The sequence below is a fragment of the Symsagittifera roscoffensis genome, chromosome 6 (genome assembly GCF_963678635.1).
Source record: "Symsagittifera roscoffensis chromosome 6, txSymRosc1.1, whole genome shotgun sequence".
NCBI classification, from domain to species: Eukaryota; Metazoa; Xenacoelomorpha; order Acoela; family Convolutidae; genus Symsagittifera; species Symsagittifera roscoffensis.
In genome coordinates this window covers 12,927,825-12,951,680 of record NC_087067.1, presented here as the reverse complement: position 1 = coordinate 12,951,680, position 23,856 = coordinate 12,927,825, and the positions used below count along the sequence as shown (strand labels likewise).

The following is a 23,856-nucleotide window of genomic DNA, read 5'->3' as shown; positions in this document are numbered from 1 at the left end:
CTTGGAAAGAAATTCGTGTGGATGTTTGGGGGTTTTGGGTAGTTGTAGGTATTGTCGGGTTTTCTTGGGATGATGTCGGTGAAGACTGATTCTGTGATTGTTGGTTAGCAATTTTTGAAAGGATTTTGATTGATTTTTTCTATTGAAAAAATTTAGGTTTATTGTAGTATTCTTCAATGAAAAGAAATAAAAGGATTGTTGCTAAAGCGAATGTGATTATTGCCTTTCTTATACATTTGCACATTGTCAATATTAGGGATGATAAACTTGTTATAAAAATTACAAATAGTAAAAAAATATCTGTTCTACTAAAAATTGTTCGTATCATTTAAATAAACTTTGGGTTATCGTACCTGTGAATATGGTCAATGATTTGGGAAAAATGGAGATATATTTCAATATTTCAAATAGGGAGTAAAAAATTTAAAAAATATTGCAAAAAATGATTAAAATTATTATACAAGCTTCAAAGGTATCAAATATAAATATGAATAAAAGTTTAAGTATTATGAAAAAGTTTATGAAAATGTTGAAAATTGTATTTTTAAAGATATTGACTGATTGAGAGAAGAGCATTTAAGAAATGATTTTTTTGTCAAAAATTTTTTGTTGTTTGAGGCGAGATTCAAGTGTGGTCGAGTTATTTATTGATTTTTTGACAAGTGGGTTGATTTTTGTGGAAAGTTGTTGGGGGCTAATTTTATGGTGTTTGGGAGGTCTTCTTTGCTTTATTTTTATTTGTCAGGTGATCTGGGGTATTTTTGAGATTTTTGTACTTTAGGCCAAATGAATATGGTCGTATTTTTTCTTTAGGCTAATTAACCATTTTTCGTTGGAGGGTTTTTGAGGTCTGAGTTGGGAAAATATTGTTGATCTTTGCGTTATTAGATAAGGGAGGGTTATGATATTATGGTGATATTTATTTTAGTTGTCAAGCTTGAGCGGTTTGCTTATTTTTGACCTGGAGGTTGTAAAGTTATATTTATAGATATGCCTGGAGTTTAATATCTTTCGTCTAATAGGTTGGTGTTATAGTTATAGAAAAGTGACGGATTGAATGAATCCTATTGGCTGAATCTGAACTAGAATTATTGCGTGTTTTTTCAGCATGTTATTTTGAAAAATTAAAGTTCAATATAATCCAGAGGTGCAAGGATTATTAATTTCAAAATTAAAGTTGGTTTTGAAATTCAACTTTCTTTAATATTTTAGATGGTGGGATGAATGTTTTGTAGTTTTTACGTGGTTGATTTCTAAGTCGTGATGATTCCTTATGTTCTGATTGTTCTACTGGTTCTTGTGGTAGAATTTTTTCTATCATTTTCCTATTTTTTCTCTCTTTTTGAGGTATTTTTTGATCTGGCGTTTTTGTATTGTTTTGAGTTGTAGTTGGTTTTGTATTTTATTTTTCATGATGAATGTTGTGTTGTTCATCTATTTCTTTTTCCGAATGTGGATAATTTTGAATAACTTTTAAACTTGTGAAAGAATATAATTGAGTTAAATCGCGTAGTGTTTACTCTTTTGGGTAGTAGGGCAATAGATTGTTTCGATGTTGAACAATTTCTTTTTGATTTGAATCGGTGAGTTTATACGTTACGTCAGTCGGTTTGGCAATTATTTGGTATGGTCCTTTTTGAAGGGGTTGTAATTTTTTAGAAATTCCTTTTTGTGTATTAAAGTTAGGTATTAAGACAAATGTTCCAATTTTTAAATCTGTAGTTGGTGTAAAGCGTGAATTAATTTGTTCGTTAATGTTCTGCCTTTGTAACAATTTCTTTGTTACTTTTTGGTAAATTTCATTGTGTTTTTTATCTCTATTTAAAATCCATTCGGTGTGTGTGCCGGAGGCTAATTTAAGAATTTGTGGGTGATGAAAATGATCTTCATCATGTGTGTGTAAAGGTAGATTATAACAAATTGAGTCTTTATTTGGTTGGCAATAACCTTGTCCATTTTTATGAGAATTTGCCGTAAACATAATTGGTTTACGTGGCTTTTGATTAAAAATCATTTCGCATGGTGACATTTCTAAAATTTCTAAAGTTGTCGTGATTTGTGAATTATATGCGAAGGGAAATAATTTTACATCTGCTGACCATTCTGTGTATTTTGTATCATTTCCATTTATGATACATCTGAGATATTCTTGTAGTGAACGGTTCATACCTTCGACTAAACCGTTTTTCCAAGGTGCATGAGATGTACGTATGTGGTTCATGTTTGATGTTATATCAGTGGCATAGTGTTATGATTTCATTATTTATGAATTCTGTACCGTTGTCTGTAACTAAGATTTCGGGTAATCCGAATTTAGCTATCCAGTGTTCATAACGTGTCGTGTAAGCATAATAAGCATTACAATGTGGTACCGGTTGAGTGCTACATAATGTGTAAATGCGTCAACAATTACCATAATGTAGAAGTTTCCTTCTGAGGATGGTGAAATGGGTCCTTTTGTATCAAATGAAATGCGATGGTTAAAATATAAACTTTGTCCTTTAAAATCTTGTTTTTGTCCATATGTTTTTGATTTGGAAAAAGTTTATTTAGTTAACAAACTATAAAATCATTGCATAATACTTTTATCCAAATTGGTGCATTAGGGAAATAAAAATTTTGTGTAAAGTTTGAGTATGTTTTCTCTGATCCGGAGTGTCCTTTAGTATTTTGTTTATGTGAGATGTTAAAAGCTATTAATATCATACTTAAAGGAAGACAGGGAACTGTAGAATCCTTTAACTGATATTCTAGAAGATCTGTGTTTTCATTAACTGTTGTATTATTAAATTTTCGGAAATATCGGAGGAGTGTTTTTTTTCCTAAAATTGTGGTATCTGCTTTTACGGGCTTAGATTTGTATTTGTGCCATGATTTTAATTGTCTTATTACTGGATCGAGGTTTTGATATTGTTTTAAGAGTTCAACAGTAATTTTATCTGTTGGAGGGAGAAAAATATTTTCAATTTCCAGTTTTGATAGGGGAATTGTGTCAAGTGGGTCATGGAGGTCAAAAACTTGATTTATTGTGTATTTTGAATCATTTGTTTGTGTTCCTGATAAATTTTATTTTATCAGTTAGATTTTGCTTTTCAATTAATGGAAAAAGGTCTTTTTTATGCGGGTGGTGTCTTATTCTTTTTTGTTGAGTGTTATTTTTTATCCATTGTGAGTATGGAATTGGTTTAAAAGTTGATGTGCCTAGTAAGTCAACTTCGTAGTGATTATTCTGGCAATCTAAGTAGAGTGGAAAATGTTGTAGGTTATTTATCTGTGATTGATCATTATCAGTTTTTACTGCGTATTTGCATTCTAATCGGGGTGAGGTTTCATCTTTTGCGAGATAAAATTCAATATTTTGTGATATTTCAACTGTAGTTTTTCGTGTGAGTAGTTCAGGTGGCGTATTTCTACTTAATGTATCTGGTAATGCAAGGTTTTTTCCTGCTGTCCAAACTATATGTAAGTTTGGGAATTTCATTAGATTTAATTGAAATTAATAAACTCTATGATTTGGATTCGACTTTTGTGTAAAGAGAAAAATAATTGGTTTGTGATCTGTGAATAGAACTGTTGGGTGTTTTGATCCAAGTATCAGAAATTCATATTCTGTAAGTGTATAATTTATAGCTGTACATTCACTCATTAGAGTTGAGAGTCGTAGCTCTGCTTGGGTGAATAATCGGGAATTTCCTGATATAAGGTTCATTTAATTTGTACTACTATGTGATTGTAGTAATGCTGCGCCGATGCCAAAATTTGAAGCATAGCACATTGCATATAATGGTTGGTTTGGATCTGGAATTGTGTTTGAAATTTGTTCAGTTAAAAGTTTTTCAATTTCTTCAAATCGTGTATGATTTTCACTGGTCCATTCAAAGTTATTTTGTTGTCTGAGGATATTATAGAAGGGTCTTAAGTATAATTGCAGTTTATAAACGTATTGGCTTAAGAAATTCAACATTCCAAGGAATTCTTGGATTTTCTTTTTGTTTGTTGGTGGCTGAAGTTTTTGAATAGCATCAATGAGTGATTTCAATGGGCTGATAGTGTTTCGTTCAATATTATGTCCTAAAAGTTAAATTCGTGTTAGAAAGAAGTGTGATTTATCGGGAGCGGCCTTCAGATTTTTGTTCTGAAGTATTTTATGATAGTGTTCTAAAGCTGTAAACATTTCTTGTTTAGTTTGTGATTGCATAAAAACATCGTCTAAATAGGTGATTGCGTTTTTCTTGAGTATAAGTGGTCTAAAAATTTTACTCATAAAAGCTGAAAAAGCTGCTGGTCCTATGGATATTCCATAGAACAAGCGGTTAATTTCATATTGTTGTTTTCCAATAACAAATTGTGTTAAACGTCGTAATTATTCATCTAGTGGCATTTGATTATATGCACTATTCATATCTGCGGTTGTAAAGTATTTTCCATTTATTTTTGTTAAGATAACTTGTATTGGTTCAATAGGCCAATTGCATTTTGATTCATCAATTAGTGAATTGAGATATCTAGCGTCTAAAACTATTTTTAGTTATTCGCCTTTTGCTAGAATGATAACAGGGTTGATAAAAGTGTTACCTTTTGGTTGTTCTTCCTTATTTACTGGTGAATCAATTTTGTATTGTTCTAAGATGTCAAGTATTCTATTTACTTTGTCGTGTAAGTGAATTGGTACTTTCTGGCTCTTTGTTTTTTGAAAACTGCGTCGGGTTTTAACGGGAGATGTAGTGATGAACTGATTTTTCCAACGTCAAATTTTGATGTTGCGTAAACTGTTGAATATTTTAACAGTTGCTTTGCTAATTTATCAAATTCGATTTGTGTAGTTTGTGATGTTCAAAATTAAACACTGTTAAAAATTTTTGTTGTTTTTTTGTGTAATTTGTTATATTGAATGTTGGTTTAAAATATGGTGTTTTTGTGAAGTAATCTGTGTTTATCTTTTCATTACTTACTATGTTATTTATGGACAATTCTTCGTCAAGAATTGTGGATTGACAAATATCTAATAATTGGAGTATATTATTAACGCGTTAGGCTACTTCATGTATGGGTGAGATTGTAGCGCTTGTTTCACAATATCCTAAAAGTCCTAAGGGTAATGTTACTTGATATGGTGTATTGTTATACACGTGTAACGAAATGATGTCGGAACTAGTGTTTTTCAAATATTTAATAGATGAGATCGTGATTTTGAAAAATTTATGAATAGGTTTAAATTCAAAGTCTGACATAAAAAGTTTTTGTTTATTTTGACTTTTATCATACTGGTGAACTTGTTTTATTGAAGAATTATATATATTTCCTGATAGTGGTTTCAGGTGTTTCCGTTGTTGGTTATAAATTTAAAATTTTAAAATTTTGTTTTGCTCCATTGTTCTCGTGGGGAGAAGGAATAATTGGATTTTTCCATAATTTACTAATGTTGATCCTTGTGCTGTTGCTAGTTTACTGGAGGTTTCAAGAGGCCTTAATTTTGGATGTAATGTTTTGATTTCATTCCATGTGGGAATATTAATTATATTTGATTGTGCTCCTGAATCAACTAAAAAATCAATTTCAAGATCTGGTGGTTGAAATTCTTTGTTTCTTGGACTTTCTAAGAGAAATGGTATTGTCTAAATTTTTTAATTTTTTCTCTGGGTTGTTCTTTCTGTATATTTTGATAAATATGATTGGTGTTTGAGCATTGTGTTTTACCTTTTTCATCGGGTTTAATTACCGTGTTTATTTCGTTTACTTCTTGTGTAGTTTGTGTAGTATCGGTGGGTTCAATATAGTAATTGTGAAGGAGTTCCAATTGATTTTCATATATATGTGATGTAAAAGGTTGTTCATAGGCTCATAGTCGTTTTCGACTGTTATCATATTTACTGAGATAGTATTTTCTGTATCGCTCTCTGTATCTGATGATTCACAATGTATATGATTTAGTTGTATTTCGTGATTTTCTGCGTCATCAATACCTGGAGGGTCTGAAGTTGTTACTTCATTTGTTTGCACTTGATTACTGTGTCTTTGATGTTTTGGTGTACTACTTCTGTATCGATGTCTAGAGTCAGGGTAACGGTTATTATTCCTATGTGGTGACTTGAGTTATATGGTGATTGATTCCTTGTGTAATTGGTGTCGTTCGGAAGTGGTTTTCCTGAACGGTTATTACAATATAAATTTTTGTTCGGTAGGCTTTGATCTTTTTTCATGTATTGATAGAACAATTTACTTGGTTCTTTATGCTTTTGAGGTTTATTCTGATTGTCTTGTTGTCTTTGTCTTCATTCGGAGATGCTGTGTCCGTATCGTCGGCAATAATTACACCATTTTTTGAAAGATGGTTTGCCTTTAAAATTTGGATGTTTTTCATAGATATTCAGTATTTCAGTGATTTTTTCAATTAAGTCTGTATCTGATTCCTGTATGTTATTTATATGTGTAGTGTTTGTTTCGATTCGATTAACATATTGTAGTTTTAGATTTTCTGTTTCTTTGAGTTTCATTGTGATTTCTGCTTGTTTTAGTTTATCTACTAATTTTCGAAAATCTAAATCTGGTTCTCGAATTGAAGAAGGATGAGATGCTCTCTTTTTTATTGCTATTTTTCTTAATTGAGGTGTTATGGTCATCATTAGATTATAGTTTATATTATTGCAAAGACTTTGTTAGTGACTATGGAGTTTGCTCTTTGTGAATTATGATATTGTATGCTTTTGATATATTCTAGGAATACTTTTGAAAATTCTAAATCAATGTCGTCTCTTTGAATTACATATTTGCGATGGGCTGTATTGGGTGTGCTGAATTCTATGGTGTAGATTCCATATTGTTGTGTTAGATTTCATGTGTCTTTCAAACAATGTTCAATAGTTTGTCTTTTGATTTTCACATCTGGGAATTCTGCTTTGCATGGACTCATTCTGGGTTCAAACAAATTTGCGAGTAAGTTCTTGCAAAAATCATGTTGACCTCTATCATCGGGTGAATCTATAAGAAAGGGATAAAACTGCTTCGTCATCTGGACTATCGTCACTTTGAGTGTGGCTCATTTTTTCGTTTGATGACTGTTAATATATAGCTATCGATGTGTCTAATTGGTTGATTCCAACTATACAAGTGTACTGGTTTGTGTTTCTATTGCTTTTTTGTTCTTCTTTTTCCTCTTTTTGATGAATTTGAAGTTGTTCCTGAGTCGGAAAAATATAATTGATCGTGGATGGGACAATTTTTATCAATTGTTTCGTTTAATTTGTAGAGTTCATCTAAACTACTGGCTTCTGATTCAGAAAATGCGTTTCTATTTTTTGAATATATTTTTCGTGTGATTTGTCTTTGTTTGTTTATAATTTTTCTTTTTTTTGTTTGTCGTTTTGTTCTAATGTATCCAACTGTTTGAGTATGAGGTGTGATTACAAGATCGAATTTTTTGTTATCTATTTCACAGTTGTGTAAAACGATTGTTTGTTTATTTCCTAAATTTTTGAATGACATAAGGTTTAGGATGAGGGATGCAAGAAGTTGTTAGTTATTTCTATTTCCTTAGACTGTTAGTCCTTACGATTTTTTGGTTAGCTTAACGTGGGTCTTTTTGTTCAGAGTTGGAGAGAAAAGTATATCGACTCCGGAGAATGATTTTTTACTTTCTCGTGGCTAGTCTAAGCTACGGTGTTAACTTACTTAATCTTACTTAGGGGTAGTGATTGTGTTCAAGGGTTGGAGAATAGTAAATCGATCCACAAGGTTCAGGTATAATTAGAACGCAAGTAGTTCGTTAGATACTATTTTAAACTTACTAAGTCGAAGATCTATCCTGGGTCTGGTAAGAGGAGGGTTCAAGTGAAGGATGAATAACCGAAGTTCTTCACTGTTTATCTTCATTTGAATGGGTAGTTTTATTGAAAAATTTCTATTAGTCCTGGGTCTTTTGAAAGGGTTGGATAGTGAATCGACGTTTGAGGTCGTTAGACACTTGCTAAGTGGGTGGGGGAGAACAAAATTGTTCTTTTGATCCAAGGATAGGCCTTGATGATCAGGTTTTAAATTTAGTGAGATAGAAAATTTATTAAGATCCGAGGATAAGCCTTGATGATCTGATTTTAAAAATTAAGTGAATTTAAGTTTGAAATGATTTAAATTTATTGAATGAAAAGATTTAGTTCTTCAATGATATTAGTGAGCTTATGAATGCTGTTATGTTTAGATGATGAAGCTGGAACAACAGGATGATTTATGATTACTAACAATTTATTGTCATGCTACTAATTTTTATTTTTATTTTTAATAAATATTTTTCAAATATGTTTTATATAGTACTGCAGAAATTAAGAAAACGATCTGAGATCTTTTTATCAATCGTTATTGTACATTAATAGTTTTGTTAGCGCCTGAATTGATCATGAAGGTTTACTTCAAAATTTTATGTTTGCAAATGAAAATCTAAATTCATTGCTAATAAGATTCTAAATACAAAAGTTTGTGTTGGCTTTTGCCTTACAATCATAAAACTAAATGGTAAGTTTCTACTTTGTCGTATGTCATCTCTTGTCCGAGGTCTTCTTCCAATTTCGGGTAGTTCTATTATCGTTCGAAATATGGGCTCTGATCTATTGAGTCGGAGAGACATTTCAATTAAATTTTTATCGTATAACATTTTGAAAATGTTTTGTCTAATTTCTAATCTATTTTTGGTTATTTCTAAGCTATTAAGGTCTTATTCGAGACTTATGGTCGCACCAGATGAGTTATAATCGAAGTGGTTAACTCGTAGAGTAATTTCGGATAAGGTACACCGTCTGCTCGTCACGCTATTTTATTTTCGGCCGGATAGATTCGTGCAACTTCTTAGTCTAATACCGATCCTAATCTTACTCTTATACTTACTAGTCTCAGGGTGTTTAACTAGTCTCTGCTAGGCTCAATAGATCTAGGGTATACTGGTTTATTGCGGCTGCTGAAGTTTTCTTGGAGAGGCAACTAATTTCTAAGTTAAATTCAAATCTCTCTGGTGCTGAAATTACAAGTAATTTCAGCACTTACAAATAAGTGGGTTGTTAATTAGATGGATTATGATTGGTTAATATTAAATATTTTACCGTGGTAAAATATCCAATTTCTCCAATTATAAAATATAGTTTAGATCAGGTTCCATTATTCTTTTCGATAGTTATTGGTAGCTAAAAAACTATATTTCATTCAGTTCCTTTTTTTGCCATCAGATAACTTCCAGATTTCTGGATACAGCTATGATTTATTATTTTGTTCCATTTTGTGTTTTGACCATTCTCAAAAACGGATAAGAAAGAAACAAACTTTTTGAAAGTTGATTGGTTTTCGAAAGAAGAAAGAAAGAATTTATTTCTCATTGTTAATGGTAAATATGCAAGTAACGAGAATTCAAACATGAAGCAACAGAAACAGTGAGGGGATAGTTAACGAGCCCAGTTGGGTTACAGAGCACAGCCCGTTGGTAGTTCGTTTTTGGTAGTGTGTTTGTTGTTCAATTATGTTTTGCAGCCTGGAGCGACAAAAGATATCGCAGAGCATCCCGAGAATTCAACTCGCAACAGGTGGTCTAATGTGGTCTCATACGATCATAGTCAATTCATGCTTGACGAGGACTGTGCTGGACCCCTTCCACGTGACAAAGAGCCGCCCACGTACATTAACGCCAGCTGGATCCCGGGCGAGAATGACGAAAAAGAATATATTGCCACCCAAGTACGCAATCAAAAAACTATTTAACTTAAATAAAAAACAAATAGTAAGCAGGGTATGCTTTGCAAGTAGCACAGACAGAATGTTCCGACCCTTTTTAATTTTTTTTTCAAATTAGTGTCTTTTCTTGGGTATCATGTGAACTAAAGTTATACAAAATAAGCATAAACGGCTACAATTGTCTTCAAAAAATAAATAGGAAATTTTTTTAATCATTAAGAGGCCAAACTGTGCACTGGATAGGCGCACACTTTTGAGTCTGTATGTCCTGTGTTCCAGAGACACGTATGTTAAGATTTTGACAGAACGATCAAAGAAAATGAAAGAACAAAAGAAAAACAAAGGGAGCGTTCTTGTTGCGGAATCCGTTTACAACTCACGAAATGCACAATTTAACCTCGTAGTGATTTTTTTTCAATTTTGTGCCCTAAAAATTTTAAATAATTTCTGAAATGAAGCTTCCAAAATGATTTTCTTTTTAGAAAATCAAGTTTTTTTGACTAAACTGCTAATTTTTATATATAACTAATGTTTTTCGATCGCTTTACTCGCATTGGACTCTAACTCAAAAACTTTAAACCAGTTTTTCTCAACAATGGGACTGATAGAGTATTTCTAATCACTGCTAAAAGGGTTTCAATATGATACATCACTCGATCCATTCCGATTGTTAGCCGTGGTGCCTGATTTTGCGTGGGAAACAAAAAAGTTTTCAAAAAATTTAAAAAAACTAAAACACAATTTTAGAATAATTCCTTTTCAAAGTTACTCCTCTTTCAGTGGTCAGAACAAAAGCGAATCTGAAAAAGCAATAAATTGAACAACTAAGGTCAAAAACATTAATAAAAAAGGGTGATGTAAGAACCTTGCAAGGCATGCTTAGGTTAGATTCGATTTTAGCTGACCCAAAGGCACAATTTTATGACAGAGGGAGGAGTGCAAGCCGAAAAACGCAAAAATTTTGTCCAAACTTTCCGAAAAGTGTCCAAAAACGATGTTTTGGTTTTTTTTCAAAAACGTGCCTGCGACATAGAAAAATTGCGCAAAATAGGTTTTGTTTGATAGTGATTTGAAAAAACTCAAAAATTTAGTTTGATGCACCTTTGAAAAACAATTTTTTCAAACCCCTTTTTAGTTAAATCTTTTTTGTACACATTTCATAGCACGTGTCAAAACATAGTTGACCTAAAATTATCACATTTTGACTGAAGAGTACCTATCAGTGTCAACAGTCTGCCATTACTTTGGTCTTAAGCTGAAAACAAAATTGGAGAGAGAGAGAGAGCAATATTTGAAACGAGCACTGCAAATTTTGAGAAAAATTTGCTGGCTTATTTGAAAAATTTAGGTCTTGGGCATAATAATCAGCTAAAAAATAAGCTTTTGCATTAAGAATTCGTCTTTCTTCTTTTTCTGTCCTCAATCATTTATTTCTAGTTTTTAAGTGTCAATGAACGAACTTCAGTATTTTTTATAGGTTTAATTGTTTATTTTTTTCTCCAACTATTTTCTCCCAACTAGTTAGTTCACTATCATGTTTTTTCACGAAAAGATTGAAAGACAACACGCACAAAAACAAAATTTTTTTAAAACCAATTGACTTATTCTTTTCATTTGAATTCAAGTTGATGTGCTTAAAGGAAAACAATTTACGCATTCCAATGACCAAATTGAAATTAGTTCGAACACCATGATTAATTTTATTTGGAAATTTTGTTAAAACATACACTTTTCAGAGATAAAACTTAATCTAACTAAAGATTAGGGATCAATAAACGCAGAGAAGACTCCTTCATAGATCTTGATGATTTTTTTTTGTTTTTTTTTCCCAACTTTTTTTTCATTTTTGTAAATTTTTTTACGCATAAATTCAATTTTTCACGGAATTACATTAGTTTTTTACAAGCCTCGGATCATTTTGTTTTCGTTAAGAGGAAAACAAAAAATTGAGAAACAAGTCGCACCAAAACAGAAGCTTTTTAAGCGACTTGATTTATTGTTTCCAATTGAATTCAAGTTGAAGCATTTAAAAGAAAACAGTTTACGTTTTTCAATGACCAAAGAGAAATTGGTTCGAACAGCATGTATAATTTTTTCGGAAAATTGAATTAAAACATAGATTTTTCAGAGATTATATTCAACTTAACGTATGATTCAGAATCAATGAACGCACTGAAGACACCTACTTAGATCTTGATGATTTTGTTTGTTTTCTCCAGTAAAAAATTTCAAATTTAATTATGCTTAAATTATTTTTTTTTGCGGGTTGAAATATGTTTTTTTTTAATATAAAACACTGATCATTTTGTTTTTATTTAAAGCAAAACAAAACCTACCTTAGAGTAGAAAAGTTGAAAAGCTCCCAAAAATGTGATAGACTTCTAAATTCGAAAGTTAAATTTATGTTTCAGATTTCTCAGCGGAACAAAAAAAAATATCGATTGATCCAGTTTTCTCAAAGTGGGTAAACTTTTATCAACAAAATAGTCGTTCTTAAATTGTTTTTGAAATCCACAGTTCTTTAAAACCTTTTTATATTTTTTGAAATTTAAAATCTGTAGTTATTTCATAAGAAAACAATATTTTGTTGCTTCCTGGCGTTCATTGACTCTTTCCAACTGCTTGTTGTCCATGTTTCATTTTTCAAATTGAGTTGTTTTTATCAAAAAGATGTTTTTCATGAAATTTGCTGGATTTCTAAAGACCTTCAATATGATACTAGAATTTTTGTTTACAATCAGAAAATAAATGAAGTCAGTCAAAACTGTCATTTTGTAGCCTCCTTCAGTTTCTCGACTTTTTTTTGACCTTTTAATTGACAATTTTATTGTATTATCAGACTTCAGAGCAAAATAATTTTACTCTCCTTTGGAACCTTAAATTATTTTGCCACTATTGGGTTAATTTTATCGCAAGAATATTGATCATAAAAGCTCTTACGTTAAAAAATTTTCGGAAAATTTGGAATTAAAAACATCCTTTATTCGTTTTGTTTTGGTTACCTCGAGTTCACTGACACTTCTACTGACATAAAGTTGACCTATCGGCCAATAAATTTTGACCTATCATCCAGATCCTTGTATAACTGCTAGCTATAATGAAATTGATGTTTGTGGAAGATGGAAAAGAGGTGTCATTGCTTCCTTAATCCAGATGGGCGCGCCCAAATGCGCACTCATTTAAAAGGTACTATATTATTCCAATGTTGTAGGGTCCGAAGAAAGGATACATTTTGGACTTTTGGACAATGGTATGGCAGACTAAGTCCAGAACGATTATAATGCTCACCAATCTTCGAGAACCTTCTCCAGGTGACAGGGAGGGGGGCAAGATGATGGAAAAGTGCGCCAGGTACTGGCCAGACAAACGCCGCCACCACACCACACTAAAACTCACTCCAAACTTCAAAGTGAGTTCAGTTCGTCTTATTTTGACATCGTCTATCTGAAAAACCAGATTATAATGCTCACCAATCTGCTATTTTGTTTTGTTTCTGAACCAATGATGGGGGAGTGCCTCAAAAAATAGCTGTTAAGTTGTCCTTTTAGTTTTTAGTTTTTAATCTATCTTTTTTTTTCAGTTAGTTATGATATCATTTAATTTAACTTTTAATGTCGGCTTGTCGTTCATTCGAACCAATGCTGTGGTGAAGTGATTAAGTTCCCGCCTCTACAACTAAGGATTGGATGTTCGAGGCCGACCACCATCCATGCTCGTTGCTTGAGGGCGAAGCAACAGTACTCAGAACAAAATAATTCCAAGAAATAGCATGTAATTCTTAACCAGGGGCACAACAGCGGTTCACCGTGAGAAACTGAAAAGATCGTGTGTTTGTCCACTCCCCTGTGGAGAAGTCGTTTAACGATGATATTTATGATTTTCTTCACTAAACTACATTAAATTTAAAATGTCAATGAGCGTAGTGAAAAGTGAATATATAAATCATAGAAATTACAGAGAGAATAAAATTAGTTTGAAGGTTTCGAACTTTCAGACAACTTTCCAATCCTTTTAAAAAGTGACATAATTTGAATCCATCGGTCACAATTTGAATCAGTCCTACCACAAAATGTTAACAAGGATAACCAGATACTGTGCAAGTAGTTCAGAAAGTTGCGACAATAGTTTTAAATAAATACAACGAATTTTTTTTAATTAATGTATTTTTTGGTCGTGGTCGTTCGAATCACTACCAAATGAGCTTTAAATTGATATATAACTCAACTCTCTCCAATATTTATTTGTGTTTTTTTTTCAAATTTATGTAGCTGTTTCTGCATAATGTGATACAAAAATCTGAATATTCGACAGTCATAGTAATTTGGGCAAACAGAACAAAATTTTTTGAAGCGAAAAGGCTAGAAAAACAACAAAAAAAATCATTAAAAAAATTCAAAATTTTTTTTTCAAATTTTTTTTGCAGAAAAAGGCATTTTCTCAAAAATGGCATTAAAAATCTCCAAAAACTAATTCACATGAGTAAAATTAAAATTAAGTTTAAATAAGCTATCATAAACGGCCTAAACTAAGCATAAATAAGCGTGCCCGCTCGCTTTAATTGCTGGAATTTAGACGAAAAATCAAAATGTTTCAAATGTTAAAAGTTTCGTTCGAATCACGATTGAAAGGGCTTTCATATGATATATCCGTCAACCAAGTCCGATGATTATTTGTGGTACCTAATTTTGGGCAGAAAACGAAAAAAAAATAAAAAATCTAAAACACCAGAATACAAAGTTACTCCCCATTTTCAATGGTCAGAACAAATAAAACTAAAACAAACCCGAATACAAAATTCCTCTCCAATTTTCAAATGGTCGGAACAATAATTAGAGATTCTGAAAAATCAAAAGGCTTAAAAACCGTTTCTTTCAAAACTCTTCTTTCTGGAATGGTTTTATACCAATTGGTTGTCTTATTTTTCATGTTTGTTTGATTTCATAGATGATACTAAATAAAGACAAAAACAATTTTATCGTCTATTTTGATTTACAAAAACTGAGAAATAGGTTGTAAAATATTAGTTGATGAGCAGGTGGAGAATCAGGGAGAGGAGAATTTGGGAACTTGTGGCGTCATCAGAAGCCTCAAAGTCACGCAAATGGGTTAGCCAAAGTTTAACTGATTCTGTCTTTTCAAATACTTACAAAAATTATTAACCTGAAAATGCGTGATCCAATTTTTCACTATTTTCGGCACCTAGAAAACGTTTCAAAAATGTAGCCTTAGGAGTACTGTTTTCTGACACGTTAAGTTGCTCAAGGTTATCGATAATGTAAGCAGTTTGATATTAACCGTAACTTATCATTCATTTTGTCTAGAAGAAGAGCTTTTGGTGAAGCAATTCCACTTCACTGTGTGGCCCGATCATGGGGTGCCTAAAAACTTCGACGAGTGTGTTCTCTTTCTCAAGGCCACTCGTGAACACGCACACAAGGTCAGATAATATTTTTTTTTCGGGAAAAGGTCTGTCTTAAAATTTGTTCATTGTGAGATTTGACTTTTGGTGCCTTAAGATCAATGAAAATAGTGAACACACCTATTAAGTGTAAGCGAACGAAGTTATTGATTGTCACTTGTCAAATGTCGATGAACGTAGTTCAGATTCTCTTTTAGGTCGTAATGTTTTTTTTTCGTTTTTTACAGGAAAAGACTTAAAATTTGTTTGTGCTCAAACTTGATTTTTTGCGGTTTTACTTTTTTAAATCTTTTTAAAATCAGTTCATTTTCTTTGTTAAAAGGAAGGCAAACTCCGCTATCAAACAGCGAAAAAGTTAGGCTTCAGATTTCTCAGCAAAACAAAAATTTTACATATTGATCCAGGTTTCTCGTTTGGGTTAATTTTATTAAGAGTGATGAACGTAGTTAAGACTCTTATATAGGTCTGGCTGATTTTTTTTTCAGGAAAAGTCTTAAAATGCCCTAATAACTACAGAGGTGCATTCATACATACTGATTCATTTATGAATGCACTTAGATATAATTGCACTTTTTGAGTTCAGTTGAAAATCATCTGCTGAAAGTGACCTAAATAAGACTCTCCAAATACGAACGTGGAAATGGCGCGAAAAAACGTGAACGATTTCTAGTTTCGAAAGCCGAATTTAATTTTTAGAGTTCCAGCGGAAAAAAAACTTTACCTGTCGATCCAGCTTTTTTCAAATTGGGTTAATAATATCAAAAATGCGCCAATCATAAACTGTTCTAGAAATTTAAAGAGCTAAAAGGGCGTCTATTTTTTTCTTTGAAGTTCGAAAGTTGAGATTTTTTTCAACAAAGTCAGTAATTTTTTTCCGTTTACTTCGTTCATTACTTTTTTTCCAATCTTTAATTGGCTCTGTTCAAAAAAGTTCCAATCATAAATTGTCCTAAAAATTTAACAAAAAATTAAGGCCATCTTTTTTCGTTGAAAATCGAAAGTTTCAACAACAGCCGGATTTTTTTCTATTTACTTGCGTTCATTGATTCTTTTTTTTATTCTTCTTCTTCGTTCATTGATTCAATTTATAGGTTTGGAGTTTAATTTTAGATTATAGGTAAAAATATATATATTAAAAAAAAACTGCTCAGAGGAATTATTTGGTTCATGTTCATGGCTTCCGGAAACACAACATAAAAGAAATAAACAAAACAATGTAAACAAAAAGCTGTTTAAAAGTGTGAGATGAAGTCCAAATGATTTCAAAATAAAAATGTAAAATGTGCTTTTCAAGTTTTCATTTAAAATACTTTTAGCTTTTTTTTTAAGTTTCATCCAAAAGGGTTGTTGAAATTTAGAGCATTTGTACAAATTTATTTTTTAACTTCATATGAAAAAAATAATATTTCATTATTGAACAAGCATTGGGAGAAAAGGCAAAAATCTAAAGCTTTTTGCAGCAATTTGAGCAATTAATTTACTAAAACGAATAAAACGAATGAACGTGATAATGATTTAAGATTGGAATGTCTCTGCTTTCTTTTTAAATCAACCTTTACTCTTGAGTTGTCAGTTTTGTAAGGCCAACTACGGTCCTAAAGATTCATAGTGCAAATGGCTAAACGAAAAAGCGCGGCTCACTCTATATTTTAAAATAACGTGTTTTCAAGAATGTCCTACTGAAATGAAAATGTTAATTTTGACCCAATTTTCTCAAGTTGAGTAATTTAATTTAACAAATGAAATGTTGAAAAACTCGAAACTTGATTTTTTTCGCTTTCTGTTATCAACTTCAAATTGAATTCTGAATCGCCAACTGTGTTAAAATATCAACCTTTCTTCTATGAAACTGCTTCAAAATAGTTAGTTTTTTTTTAGTTTTATGAATTCAATGACATTTTTTCAACTGTCTGCTGACTTTCTTCGCAGGGTTTGTTTTCTTTTTATATGTTTCAGTTACAAAAAGACAGCTCTTGGGGAGTTTAAGAGTGGTGTCAAATATATCTAATAATCTTAATTTATATAAAAAATTAAACTAGGAAATTTTGATTCAAAAAGTTGCGTAACAAAAAAAAATAGAGTGAGCGTAACAAAAAAATTAGTGTGAGCGTAACAAAAAAAATTGAAGTAACAAAATAGCGTTACAAAAAAATTAATTTGCCCAAAAGAGCTGGCCCGGGTCGCGGTTGTAGTCTTATGATTAGACATTCGAGTTCGAATTTTTGTATTTCCACACTGCCTCGACCAAAAATACGTATTTTTAGACTGTTGCGACCAAAAATTAGTATTTTCAGGTTTTTCAAACCGCTGCAGTTTGAACGCAACCAAAAGAAAGTTAAACATGACCAGTGCGACCAAGAAAAAGAAGAAAAGTTAATTGCGACCGGCGCGACCAAGGTTTGTGATTTATCTTAAGACCGACACGACCATAAATTGGCTTGTTTCGACCGTCTCGACCCAAGCTTGTTATGTTTTGACCGTCTCGACCAGAGTTTCAACTATGTGTACCGAGAAAACAGTTTTCAACGCAGTTGGACCAAAAAAAAACATTTCAACTCAGATGAATTGAGGAGTATTTTTGACCGACAAAAAACAATACGATTGTGTTTGACCGAGAAAAAACGTTTCACTTGTGTTTCGCCGGGAAAGCGTATCGACTGATTTCGGCAGAAAAAGTTGTCTGCCGAAAAAACCAACCTAGATTAAATGTTCCGAATATCGCGACTACCATTTCTTTCATGACGTGACTAACTTTGCATCCATGTCTTGACAAAATTTTCGATAATGTCGCGACAAATTTTTGACCATGTCGCGATCTGTACTTCGAGACGAAGTTTTTTTTACTATGCCGCAACTAATTGATCAACCATTTTGCAAACTATACTTCGCGAAGAACTTTTCAACCATATCGTGATCAATTTTTCGACCATGTCGCGACTGATTTCTAAACCATGTGTCGACTCATTTGTAGACCACGTCGCGACCTAAGTAAAAACTTTGTTGCGAGTATTTTTTAAACTATATTTTGACAAACTTTCAAACCAAACCAGAAATGTTTCCCTTTTTTACTGCGTGAAAAGAACCGCTCGAACGAGGTAGAATGAAACTTGCAATATATAAAAATGATAAAGTAGAGAGTAGAAAATGTAGTCTAAATGCGTCCTATTTTCAGAATATCGCTATTTAATTTTCGACTATGTCGCGATTATTTCCAGACCATCGCGACGAGATACGTTATTTCCAGACTTTAGCCAGGACTATAAAACGCTGTCCAGAATATGGCTTTTTGTTTGCTGAATTAATTACGGCGCGGCCGACAAAGTTGAATGAATAATCGCGGACTTCGACACGGGTTACGTAACTTAACAAACTTATGCTTTGATATTTGACGCAAGACTTGAAGTCAACTCTAGTTTTTGACTACGCGTTTAATTTTTTCCACTGTGACAACTCAGAGGCAGATTTTTATTTGTTTACAATCAAGTTCAATCTTGATCAGTTTGTCATCAAAAAATCACTGTTCACCTCTTGAATATTTAATCGAAAACAAAAATATTTTCAAGAGCAAAAAGAAAAAGAGAGCAAAAAGAGAAGTCCCCAGGACAAAATACCTCCGAATAAAACACCTGGGATATAAACCCCGCGGTCATCTTGGTCTGAACATTAAGGCACGACCTGGATCGGGGTCTGGTGCCAAAATTTTAACTGAACATATTGAAGTTTCAACTGTAGTTATTATATGCATCAATAACTGACTTTTCTGCTGTTTATTTTTTCATTGATTCATTTTTAAACAAATCGCACGCATCGCCTTTTTGACATGGGCTTGTGAGTTTTCGCAATTCAATTTTCATTTGACATTCTAAGTCATAGCTGTTAGCTTGATCAAGAAAATTCATGTGATCAATTAGCGTCGGGTACTGTATAGCGTTCAACAATTTTCGCAATACTCCACAGATAATCAAAATGTTATTGTTCTGACTTTTGAAGAAAGCGCCGAGTATTTAGGCTTGGGGTGTATTTTTTATTCAGCCAAGTTTCGACTTGCTACCTCGGCATTTTGGACGGATTTTTTTTTGGTCGTACTAGGGATGCAAGAAAGTAGCGTATGGGATACAAATTAATAAAAGTTTCATTGTTTTTGTTTATTCGGTTTTTTCTAAATAATTTTTTTTTATTGGCAATAATGTGCAATCAGAGTATTCAAGACTTCTTCCTGATATACGAGCAGTCTTGTTGATATTTTTTGTTGCATTTATTGCAACGCATCTGATTGGATTTTTGTTGAAGTATTCTCGAACTTAAAAAATGACCCGTCTTCATTTTATTGTTACTACCTCATTTTGTAGAGCCATTCTGTAAAATTTTTTGCATAGTTTGAGTTTGTTGAAACTGTTCAAGTGTTGAGATACTCATAAGTGAAAAAAACTGGTCGTATATCAGATCAAATCCTTCAACGTTCCGACTGCCCCTAAACCAATATCGAATAATTTTTGGGGGAAAAATATTAATAAGCTTAAAATTTTGAACAATATCAAAGGTTAAGTGTAAAAAATTGAGTCGTACGAAATTAACACGACCATTTACCTAGCCTCAATTCAATTTGGAACGATTTTGTTGAGCGGGCTAGTTCGAAACGCATAAACAACTCGCGCTATATTTTCAGCATTATGAATGAAACCTTCACTTAACGAATAAATTAGTCCACATCATAGCCAAATTGAAACTTTTCAAGCTCCTAGAACTTTGCAAGAACTGATCCGAAGAAAAAAAAATTCTACATTTGATTTCCAAGTGCCGGTATCTTCAATGGAGAAATTTTTTTTTTAGTAATATTGCGATCACCAAAAATTGACTGAATAAAAAACACCCCAAACAAAAACAAATCAGGCGTATTGAAGTGCAGTATCAAGTTAGGTGACTTTTTGATGCTTGCTGCGAAAGATCACATCATTGCTTCAAACATCAGTGAAACAAAAGATGAGTAAAATATGCCTCGAAAACACCCAGTTCTCTGGATTTTATAATGTAGCTTGTTTAAATTTTTTCCTCTGCCAGACACAAACGAGAAAACTACAGAGTGTCCCAAAAACTATGAGACTTTTAAAAAGGCTGTCATTTTAGACTGAAATGCGGTATGAGTCTGATTTTTTGCATTGTGATAATGAGTAGCGAAATTTTGAGAATCCGTGAAAAAAGCAGTTTAGAGAAACACAAAAAATGTTTTGCGCCGTTTTCTTGATTTTTAATCATGCTTCATTGAATTTTCACGCCAGTTTCTTCAATCTCGTTCATTTTATCCAAGAAATGAAAGTCAGTGAAGAGCAGCGCAAATTGATTATCCTCCAGTTTGCAAAAGGATTGTCAGCAATTGCTGTCGAGCGAAAATTTCTTGAAAATTATGCCATTTGTGTAAGGCAAAGAAGCAAGTTCATTTCGACAGATTTTCAACGTGAATGGCAAAGATTTTTGGGACAGGTTACGAACAGAGGAGGTCGACTAAAAATTCGAAATAACAATTATCCGAGAGTTGCGACACTCTATGAAAACAACCCCAAATCAAGCATACGAGCGTCATCAAGGGCACTTGATATCCCTCAACCAGTATATGGCGGTCTTTGAGGCGAGACTTAAAGTTTGTTCCATTCAAAGTCAATCAACTGCATAAATTATCAGAAAAAAAATTACGAAATGCGAGAAATATTTTGCCTGTGGTTTTTATCTCAGGATCGAAACTTTCACTCGAAGGTTCTCTAGAGTGACGAAAAATGGTGGGTTTTGGACTCAGTGTCCAACAACCAAAACGTTTGGGCACGTTACAACCCTCGTGATTTCGAAGAAATTCGAAATCAGGGCAAAAGCAAAATATTGTGCTGGGTTGGACTTCTTCAAGGCAAAATCATAGGCCTTTTCTGGTTCAGAGATGAGAATGGAAGACCAATAACGGTCAACCAAGTTGTTTATCTCAACATGCTCATGAACCAAGTATGCCCCCTTGTGGAACACCGGCGTGATATTAGGAAACTTTGATTCCAACAAGACGGCGCATCATGCCAGACAACCCCTGCAGTATTACAATTTCTACAGATTGTTTTTGGTGGCCGCAGTATCAGTTGTCATTCCCAAAATCCTTGGCCCGCTCAAAGCCCAGACTTTAATCCCCTGGAAAACTGGTTCTGGGGTTATGGTTGTGCTGCATTTCATCGCAAAAACCCCAGGACCACTGCCGAACTGATCACAAGCGTTGAAGATTTTTATCGTTGGATCACACCGGATTAGATTTTCAGCTGCTACAGCCTCAATTCACAAGCGAATGATCAAATGTCAAGAAAATGGCGGTAAAATTATTCAACATCTCTTGAAATGAATAAGTTTTACTTCATATAAAATTTCCACATCTCGTCTAAAACGTGTTGAATTTTCATGTGTTCACGTCAATTCAGTCGAAAATGACAGCCTTTTCAAAAGTCTTATAGGCTTTGGAGCACCCTGTATATAAGACTTTTGCTTACAAAACTAAAATTTTCAAATTACTTATTCCGACTGCTGAAAATGAGGAGAAACTCTGTCTTTGTTCGTTTTTTTTTGTTTTTACATAATTTTTTGCCACAAAATTTAGGTGTCACAAGTAAACGTCACCCAGGATCGACTTACATTTCAAGTCCAATTTATATCAAGTCCAATTTACAGCGAGTAAAGCAAGTGAATAATTAGAGCAAAAATAGATTTATCAAATTGAGAAAGATGATAAACCACTTAGCTTTTTCTCAGAACGTAAAAGTTAAGAAATCTAAGAAAACGAGAAGTTCTTTTAAAAACATCAAACGTGAAACATTTGAAATGTGTTTTACTCTTATTTTTGGGTTTATTAAAGATTTATGAACAGAAACCAACAGAAGCAAAAAGAAACCAACAGAAATGTTAACAGAAGTTTTTGAACAGAAATTTCATCAGATATAAATACTAATGTAGCTAAGTTTAATGTTCTCTCCTTTATTCAAATTTTTACTTGTCATGGAACCGTCTGCACTTGTGCGCAGTTTTTGTGGTTTGTTTGAAATCAGGAATCAAATGCTAGTTAATTTCTTTGATTTGCGTTCGCCAAGCCGGTTTGCCATCTAGAGAAGGTTTGCCATCTTGAGTAGTTGAGAATGTTCGGCATTTGAGTATTTTCCTTTTTTTTTAAATATTTTTGCTCCACTTCATGTTTGATCCGCTTGATGATATAGATACTTGTCATGAAGAAACAATTGGTTTTCAGTTCCCGCTGTCAACCCCGCGCATTGTGCACTGCTCAGCTGGTGCTGGAAGGACTGGTTGCTACATTGTGTTGTCTCGGGTACTGGACCAGCTGGAAAGGAAGGCCACCCAGATGGACATCAAACGACTCGTAGGCGAGCTCAGGTAACATTAAAACACAAAGTGACGCATCAGTGCACGGGCAAATTTATAGTGAAGACATTTCGGGTACAGGAGCTTTGAAAAAAAACTTGAAAACTCGTCAGTTGTGGATCTAGGTTTGTTTTGAGAAAGGAAAGGGATCGAATGGGGAGTGGCGTTAAAAAATTCAAAACGTCAAATGTGCAATATTTGTCGAAAACGGTTTATTTTTTGTAAATCAAATCCCTTTTCCGAGCTCTCTTAAAACATTAAAAACCCTATTTAGCCAAAAATTTCTGCAAAGCTGTCACGGAATAAAGTTCTTTTGAAGTTAAATGTAATGCGTGAAGTCGTGGGTTCCCGTTGTTAACTTGAAGTCATCCTTTTTAATTTATCTTTCAGCTTTGCTTAGTCAATTCTTCTGTTCTTATCCTTCAACATATTAACATTTTTACTTATTGCCTGTATTGTAGATACAACAGAATGGAAATGGTTCAGACTTCGTCCCAGTACAAATTTATCCACGATATGACGGCATTCCTCATCAACAAGATGAACTGAAGTTACATCATAGTTACGTCATCGTTTCGTCTTGTGCCAAAAGGAATCGTTACAAAGAAGAAACATTGCCAGTTGGACCAAAACGTTCATCGCTCTTTGAGCAAACCCGTAGTTCGTTCATTGCCTTCCTGATGAAGTGACGTTTCGCCATTATTACGCGGTGTGCCTAGTTAATCTTTGCCGGCAAAAAGTTAACCAGTTCAACAAAAAAAACGTTCATGATCTTTTTTGACAAAATCATCTTTCGTTTCATTTCGTTAACTCTCTCACCATTCTTTTATCAAGTTTAAAAAAATCAATTTTACAAAGTAACCAATTTTTCTACAACGATATTCATGAGTTTAAAATTTTTATCAAAGGAGACATAAGTGTGAGTTTGAGTACAAAATAGTTTATTTAGAACAATTTGGCGACAGAAATAATCGGTTCCGATGAAACGTTTTACACTTCATTGAAGAAATCGATATTCTGAGGTCAAATGAACAAAAAAGAGGTCAAAAGTATTTAAAAGTTTTAATTTTCTGCCATTAGTGTGGTTGAGTTATAGGGGATGAAAAATTGCCAGTTGGCCAAGTTTTGGACTGTCTTATGCTCACTTTCTAAAAACTAATTATGATGAAGAGAGCGTGAGCACAGATAAATTGAGTGTTACAAACAAAATGCTAAGTTTTGAAGCTTGAAGCAAAATGAAACATTTTTTCAGGTATGCTTTCAAAGCTTGTAAAATTGGACTTAACAAACGCCTGTTGTTATCGCGGTCTACCGGAATAAATGAATAACAAATAGGGACA

At 32.9% G+C, this 23,856-nt stretch overlaps 1 protein-coding gene across 1 annotated transcript in view; it reads left to right on the top strand.

Moving 5' to 3' along the window:
* The window catches only part of LOC134848600 (receptor-type tyrosine-protein phosphatase kappa-like), a 31,748-nt gene extending 8,459 nt beyond the window's left edge, over positions 1-23,289 (top strand). Inside the window, exons 3-9 of the mRNA XM_063866117.1 lie at positions 9,505-9,708; positions 12,917-13,114; positions 14,741-14,810; positions 15,027-15,142; positions 21,999-22,044; positions 22,354-22,528; positions 22,978-23,289. Coding sequence (XP_063722187.1) covers positions 9,505-9,708; positions 12,917-13,114; positions 14,741-14,810; positions 15,027-15,142; positions 21,999-22,044; positions 22,354-22,528; positions 22,978-23,065 — 897 coding nt within the window. The 3' untranslated portion in view covers positions 23,066-23,289. The remainder of the gene's footprint in view (positions 1-9,504; positions 9,709-12,916; positions 13,115-14,740; positions 14,811-15,026; positions 15,143-21,998; positions 22,045-22,353; positions 22,529-22,977) is intronic.
* Positions 23,290-23,856: the final 567 nt, after the last annotated feature.